This window comes from Pinus tabuliformis, chromosome X, assembly GCF_031772625.1.
Source record: "Pinus tabuliformis cultivar Carrire ecotype Pingquan chromosome X, CPIR1, whole genome shotgun sequence".
Taxonomy (NCBI): Eukaryota; Viridiplantae; Streptophyta; class Pinopsida; order Pinales; family Pinaceae; genus Pinus; species Pinus tabuliformis.
In genome coordinates this window covers 179309337-179317923 of record NC_142308.1, presented here as the reverse complement: position 1 = coordinate 179317923, position 8587 = coordinate 179309337, and the positions used below count along the sequence as shown (strand labels likewise).

The window sequence follows — 8587 nt, the reverse complement described above, 5'->3', positions numbered from 1 at the left end:
CAAGGTCTTGACTCCTTATTTAACTCTCTGCCATCATATGAATTTTCATCTTGTCATGATGATGAACCTAAATCTTCCAATGTGATTTCTTCAGAGATTATTTTCAAATCCATTTCCACTATCAAAAACATGATTCAAACACTATATCTCCAAATGCCACTTTTAACGGCACTCCACCTTTGGAGGACTCCAAATTTAAATTATCAAAACAAATTTTCCACCTAAAAATAAAAATATAAAATCATGTAAGAATGCTCTTAAAAATAATATATCGATGCTAACAAAATTAGCTAAACTGACGCCACCCAAGCCCTTAGCATAAAAACACATGTTACTGCCCTTCCACCACACCCATTGAGCTGATAATATTCAGAGAACATGAAGGCCCTTCATAAAGCCAAAAACCAAATATGCGATAAAACAAAATATATTATCATCATTAGAAAGATAAGTACAGCGACGACAAAAGAAGAGCTAAAAGACTGAAGAACTGCTGAGGTTTTCTTCATCATCGAAAGACGAAGAAGCAGAGGGCAAGAAGATGTCACTGCAAATCTCAGTATAGAAATGGCTCACCAAGTCCCTGTACACGGGACACGTTAGATTCTGATAACAGTACAACAATTCTTCCACATCCATCAGATCTGTCACATTCTTGTCCTCCGCAACCATATCGATGAGACACTTTCGAAACTGCTTGCACGCATTGTCGACATCAACTGGCCTCGATCTCGCGACCCTCTGCTCGCCTCCGCTTACCCGCTTCTCGAATTCCATGGAAGAAATCGATTCTTTCAGGGAAGAGGCGGTCGTAACCGGAGTATTGTTGTGAATTCCGCTGTGTTTATCAAAGTCCGGTGAATTAAACTTGCCGCCGTGATCCGCAGCTTCCATATCTGAAGACTCGGCTTTCTTGATTTTAAGCTTCACCCTGGAATTCGGCAGCACGGCAGTTGACTGGCATAGCCCGCCTAAACGAAATATCCACGGTGTTTTTTTTAACCTCAATTCTCCACTGCTCTGCAATTGTCCGCTGAGATTCTCGGGAGAGATTGCAAGTTTCTCGTATTGTAGAGGGGCGGAATTCTCGTCCTCAACCTGATAATCGGCCTGAAGACTCTTGATATCCGATGAATTTGCGCAACAAACGAGCCGTGGCAAAGAAAAACAAGATAAAGGTAAAGCGTTTAAGACTCGGGGCGATGTCTTCTTTAAAGATCGGCCCTGGGTCCTTATCATCTTTAAATTCTTCTCTCTCATTGATGCGAATCTGCTTTTGCTTTAATTTGATGTCTTAACGCTGCTGCTGGTAGGATAAACTCGAAGAAATTTGGATCTTCTTCTTCTTTCTTTTATTCTTCAGCTTTAATGGCGGCCGATGCTTTGCATTTCTGTGCAGAATAGGAGCCTTTTATAACTGTAGATGCTCGAGCTTGAGCTGTCCAAAGAGGGAGGTGCTACTTGCTTTGAAACGCATGGAGGGGACCTATGTCGTGCTTTGAAAGGCAATAAAGGCTGAGTAGTGGGGCACCAGTGTAAGTGGAAGAGCAACGTGCCCACGTGTTACGGAGCACGAACCATAACGTGCACTGTGATTTGAACCCTCGACGTGCTAACAACCGTTCAATGCGTTCATCCTATTGGCCAGGTATGGTAGGAGGTGGTGAGCCATTACAGGCGCACAAATAATTTTATTTGAAAGAATTTTTTTTTCCTGTTATGCTAATTTTCGATTATATTTAAAAGATATTTTTAAAATAAATATTATATCTATTCTGATAGGTATACATTTTATTGAAAAATGATAAGCTAATCTCTTTTAATACAAATTGTTATTTTGCGACCATAAAGGAAAGATGTTGATATATTTTATTGGTTTTTTCCATTTAAATATTAATTATTTTATATTTTAAAATTTATGTTTGTTTTTTTTCCACAATTTAAAATTTATGTTTGTTTTTTTTTCATATTTATTTAAGGAGTTGTTTTTAGTGAGATCTTTTGGAAGTCTTTTTAGTGGGTTTTTTTGGTCTAATTTCTCTAAAATCTGTCGGGAATTTATTGAAATCACAAGTTTGATGGGTAACTCTTGCACAATCAAAGTGCCCTAAGGGTTTTCACCGTGCTGAATCCATATATAAAGTCAAAAAACTAGTTTAAATAACACAAATCAAGATTTCACCTCAAATTTTTGCACCAAAAAGTCCATAAAATAGCACTAAAGACAAATCCAATAAAAAGAGATAGGAATCAAGACACTTATCTTATCTCATGATGCATCTTAAGTTACAAGATTAAAAAAACATAAAAGTCAATTAAATTTCAACTTTATTTTAAAATATTTTATTATTATTATTATAAAAAGAATTAATATATAAGATAAACATACATAACAAGATTTTCCGCCATAGAAATTCAAGGCCATGGTACTATGGAGATTCTTAACTTGTAAATAAGCTTTGCTATAATAGTATGAGCCAATATCACGAGTTAATAATATATTATGCCAAAAAAACCATAACATTTGTTCATATGACACATGATCATTACATTTTTTTAATTATTCAATTTAATTATAAAGTAGAAATAACATAACTATTTTTTAGATAAATCTCAATTTTTTTATTTATAAATATTATTAAAAATATTCTAAAATAGTGTATAAAGGTTAAATCCCTATCATTCAACTAATAATTATTAATAATTAAATTAAAATTCTCAAAATTTTATTCCAAAATAAAAATATTTTAAATTAATTAAAATTAATAAAAAATCTAATATAAACCGTTTTTTAACTAAATAATTATATTTATTATTAGTATATTATTAAAAAAAAAATATTTTTTAAATGAACTTTAGTTGGCTAACACCACCGACAATTCTTTTCTATTTCTTCGGCTTTTACAAGTCTTTCCAAGAGGGGAAAATTATATTTTTCCGACAGATTGTATATTTTTGTATTGCTTCCTTCATGTTTTCTTAAATGCAAGCTACTTTATTGAGAGAAACTGTATCCAATTCAGTGTTAATTTGGTTTAACAAAGGAGTTTTGTTATTTCTTTAACCATATGCATTAGGATTTTAGGTGCATGTATTTTACCATGGAAATGGAACGGGATATTTTGCTTTGAGACATGTCATTTGGTTTATGAATTATGGGATATTTTGCTTTGAGACATGCCATTTGGTTTATCAATTATGTTTTAGGATTTAGGTGTATGTATTTTACCACGGAAATGGAATGGGTTATTTTGCCTTGAGACATGCCATTTGATTTATCATTTTTCACATATAAATATGAATGATGAAGAATTTAAGGATAAATGTTATCAATGCATAATTATTTTTGTGTGAGTTTATCGTTTTTCGATATATATAAATATCAATTATATATTTTTATATATAAATATTAATTATGTTTATATAATGTTATATAAATAAATAAAATTTATTTTTTTCATTGAGGGCGATAGAATTGGGAAATATGTTAATTTGGGATAATACCTGCGCTCACATGTGACAATTATGAAAGTTTGAGGTGGCAAGTATGTAGCGTTTGATGGCCTGCCGCTAAAGCTTCGTGAAGGTATATGGCTTATTATTCCCCTGGCGCTACTAGTGGTGAGCAGAAGAATTAACTAGGAGATGAAATTGTGGTGTTTGAGCAACATTACCTTCTTGGATCAGTTGGGAGTTCTCTCTAGAAGGTTGGGTGGGGGTTTTGACTAGTGGAGGAAACCGTCTGCATTTACAGTTTGGATACACAGACTGGTTCTGCATGCAATTAAGGACTAAACCATTATCTGGGACCTTGAATCTATCAATGAACGAATGCTAGTCTTTTATGGGCGTCCAATGTTGGGATCTGAATTGGGAAGCATGAGGTTACCTTCGCAACCTAGGCACAGAGCTGTGGTGTTCATCAATGAGGCATACAAAGTTAATGTCCAGGTAACTCTTTCATTCCTGTTGTTAATTGTGATTCCAGTGTATGTTGGTGTCGTTGGGAATTTCAGGAGATTTAAGTTTCAATTCCTACTTTTTTGGCCTTATGGGGATTGGTCAAGGTGGGAAAACCTTCTATGGTTATCAGGTGTGAATTGTGAAGGAGCGGGTTTTGGATTTCGACCTAGAGAGCTTGAGGCTCTAGTGTGTTTAAATTTCCATGTTTTCGATTTCCTTTTTGTATGCTTGAAACAGAGTTGGGCTAAGAGGGGGACTATGTGGGTTGGTTGTTGGGTGAGTGGGGGGTCGTCTTTCTGGTCTAATGGTTCTTGGTGTCGGGATTTTGAGGGTTTCCTGGTCACCTGGGCCTGTTTCCTTATGCAGGGAGGTTCTTCTCAAAAGCCTTATATCATTTCTCGACTCTAGTTCGTTACTTTGTTTGCGAAAGGGCCATTGCTAGAGAGAAATGTGTTTATGGGCGGGGTGGTGTTTTGGCACTCCTGGACAAGGCGATGCCTTGCCTTGGCTTATCAATGTTGGTACTTGGAGGTTGAGGATATGTTGCATCAATAGGGGTGCGCTCGTCTGGGCAGCAACCCTCAAGGCCAACATGGGAAGTGGGAAGCTTAAGAGCAATATATGGATGCAAAGTTGGGAGTAAATGCGGTAGGGGAGATAGCCCACAAATGGGCCCAATCGACGGGTCACATGAAGAAACCACAATCCCTAGCCATGATAGCAGATCAATTAAGGGATATTCAGGCCTCCCTTGATGTTATCTGCCAACAAAGATACGATGGCAGAAACAAAATCATAGCCTTTGTCTAGAATGTCCAGTACAACCAGGGAGAAAATATGGAGCACCTTGCTTTAGTGAGACATAATCAGTGCTGCAACAATGACTAGATAGATGAGATCTAGGCGCGATTAGCACACATTGACTATCATGTTCACGAAGGGCGTGACCCTCCTATGGCATCGGGTGGCAGTCATGTACTAAACCCTCTCCCTTATGAAAATTATAGGTTGCTTCCTGGTTTGTCTGTGTTTGGGTAATTTAGCCATTTTTCTGCTGGGACTCATGCAACAAATCGAAATATCTCTTATGTTTTTGCATTTCTCTCCTAGCTAATAAATCTAGGCGAAGTGAAATGGGGAGAGAAGTTGGCCAATGAGATGTATTTTGTACTTCTTTGAACAATTAATGAAAGTTTTTTTAATGACAAAAAATAATAATTAAATGGAAGTATTAAAATTATTATAGCCTTTTTTTGTATGGTTTTTTTGAAGGCATGTTAAGGGACATGATAAGGGGCGAGGGGTTGAACTCACTACCACCTTGTGCACTGATTGAGGCAAACATGGCATTTGACCCCTTGTGTATATGATGTTTCATGGTATTAGTGTAGTGCAAGGTGAATTAATTTTTGCAAACCCCATTCGGTGCGAGATAATATTTTCCTTTCATGTCAATTTATTCCTGGATGATACCCAGTCTTCAATGGCTTTGTTTCATGATGGTGTTGTTTTCCATTTGGAATTTTCCATCCTCCTCTCTAGATTTATTATGTTGCTTGTCTTTCCTTTAGGATCTCTTGGTCGCATATCTCTGCTTTTTCCTCCCTTCTCTTTATCACACAATGGTCTCTATTTTAGTTCTAGTGTTGGTTTTATGAGTATACCTTGCTATGGTCCCAGTGATTTGGGAATCTCCCTTAATTTTTCCACTTTTTCTCCCCTTCTCCCTTGTCTTCTTTATTTTTCCATCTATTTTTTCCAACCTTGAAAATGACCAAGCAATGTGCACGATGCAGGAGAGGTGGGGTGGTCATAGTTCACTAGGTGGATCATGAGCTTTGTTTAGAATAGAGTGTTCAATGCATTTATTCCACAACTAGACTCCGAAGGTTCAACAAGAACTTAGATAGGCCGAAGAGGACTTGTTATAGGAGAGGGCATGCTACTCTAATTCAAAAGTGGTGGAGGAGCTAGCCACTTTGCTACCTGATATTGGGCACATACGAGGTTGTCAAAAATAATAATTGCACATAATTGAGCTATATTGGTAGGTTAAATCTCTCTAGTAAAATGTATTTCTTGAGTAAAATGATGTTAGGGATAAATTTTCTTGATGTTAGATGATATTTAGTTGTAGTTGATGGCTATGGATAATAGACTCATCCATATAGAAGTCAGATTCACTCTAGGTCCAACTATTAGCACCAAAAACAAAGAGATGCTCATGCCTATAGCTTGGTGGACAATTCAATTTCCTATTAGTTTCTCATATGTTTAAGTTGTCAATGTTTTTTTTTTTAATTGTTGTTGGGTCTATATAAGCATGTTTCATGAAGAAAACTTTGGATAGCTAATAGTCTCTCTGTAAACTGGTATAGTTTCATGAACTTTGTTTTTTGTATGTAATTTTGAATTTAAATAATGGATTGATATAAGGATTATTATTTTGCCGATGGTTTGGGTTCCTCAATGGTAAACCAAAGGCAAAAAGTGACCTTAGGATTACATAGTTTTGAGGATAAGCAATGAAATTTAACTTACAAAAAAGGTTATTATGGTTTTATAAGTTACTATATTTTGAAAAGCAATTAATTAATTTGAATTGAGTAAAGTTTTTCCTTATCTCAAGTATAGTTTGAGTGGGCCTAATGATAATGATAAGGATCACATTTTTCCTTCTTGGAGGTCACATGTTCACATCACATCTACAAGAGGGTAGGGTATGTACATCTTCATAGACTATGTAGTCAAATCATTGCCTAGAGGGGGTCCCTTAGTCCACTAAACAAAATGATTCTCATAATCAATCTCCTTAACATTACAAATTTTATTAAATTGTTCATTTTACCATGCACATTAGTTTTCACAATATTCAAATTTTATTAGTTCATAATATTCTAAAAATAATTGAGTCAAAAAATGAAAATTTATAAAATATTTCTAGTAATTCAACTTCCTCTTTCTATCCTAAAAACAAGAAATTTAATCTTAAAAACACATAATTTGAGATCAAAAATACCAAAATGAGCAGAAGGATTGAAAAGTGGTGCATTTTTGGGCTTAAATCCCCATAACGTTGTGACCAAAAACCTCAAAATAAACCATTAAATCAAAAAATGGTGCTATATAGCACCTCTTTTTTCTTTCAAGGTTAAAATTATGACTCATTTGAAACCATGTCCTTGAAAAACCATACCATTATGATTAATAGCTTAAAATCAACCCTCAAATTGAAACCAACATTACCACCATTTATCACGATTAAAATTATTGCTTGTTTGAAATAGTGACCTTTATATAATTACTATTGTTACAACGATAACCTTAAAATCAACCCATGAATTGGAAAATGGTGTTATGAGTAGCTCACCCCTCATTTTTCAAGGTTAAAGTTGCAACATATGTTAGTGTAAATATTTCAGAAAAGTGTACCAAAAATCCTTCTTTTATGTCAATGGTGACAAGTGACCTTAATAAAAAAATGTGGTTGCTTCTATGCTTCAAATCTACAATAAAACATGACAAAACCCTAGAAGAAAATATTTGATGCAAGCCCAAAGCATATAACAGTAGAAAAAAGAAGTGTAATAACCCAATGTAAGCTTTTAAATGAATAATAATTTGATTGAATCACCTGGTGAAGAATATTTACAACATGGGTCTGTAAATCCCCCTCCATGGGATGGGTCCGTTGATGTCCTTGTGCTTCAACGATCTTTTTCTTCTCTTTCAAAATGTAGAAAAAAAACCCAAAAGAAAGATAGACCTCAAGTGGGAGCTCAAATGTTATTAGGCGATAACGGTGATGATGATTATGGTCAAGAATGAATGGAAATCCCTCTTATTTTTAACAAAGTATTGGGCTCAATTAGGAATTGGAAAATAATAAAATATTATTGATCAAATCAAAATCTAGCGTTAGGAATACTTTATTATATTTTTTGGAGAGGGAAAAGATATTCAAAATGGTCAAATATCTTTATTTAGAAAATGGTTGAAGTAATTAACAAATAAAATAATGTATTAATCACTTTGAGAGGAATAAGAAAAGTGTGAATTTGAAATAATTATTAAATATTGGTTTAACAATTATTCCAAAAATAAGAATAAGGAATAATAAATAAATAGTGATTTATTTAACTATTCCAAGGTGATTTAGTCAAACGTGACAAGGAGTAATTATCAAATAATGATTTAATAATTATTCCTAGAGAAAAATAAATAAATAATGATTTATTCAATTATTCTCATGGGGTTTTTAAATTTTAATCAGAAATAATTGAATTAAAATAGTTTACTAAATTATTCCCTATGGTTCATAAAGTGATTTTACTATGGTAAAATTAATCCTACATGGTGTATTTCGATATACCTAGTTAGAAATGGCTAGGTGATCATTTTTTAGGTGATAACAGATTTCCCCCCAACGTATGAGCATCAGGAGAAAATTGTATGATCGAAATATATTGTATGTTACACTTCCACGAGACACCAAAGCGGAGTCAGAGAAACAGAGAAAGAAAGACAATTGAAGCAATGGAAGGACGAACAGAGGAATGGAGGGGGCAAAACCTACTAGGCTGATATAAGTCTCCTTTTATTTTAGAGTACATGATCTCAAATG

General features: G+C 34.4%; 1 protein-coding gene across 1 annotated transcript; it reads right to left on the bottom strand.

Annotated features, from left to right (window-relative positions):
• Positions 1-411: 411 nt before the first annotated feature.
• LOC149139037 (uncharacterized) lies at positions 412-1388 on the bottom strand. The gene has a single exon (XM_089450097.1). It carries the CDS (start codon positions 1258-1260, stop codon positions 475-477), a length of 786 nt encoding a protein of 261 aa, XP_089306223.1. The 5' UTR covers positions 1261-1388; the 3' UTR covers positions 412-474.
• Between the last annotated feature and the right edge of the window lie 7199 nt (positions 1389-8587).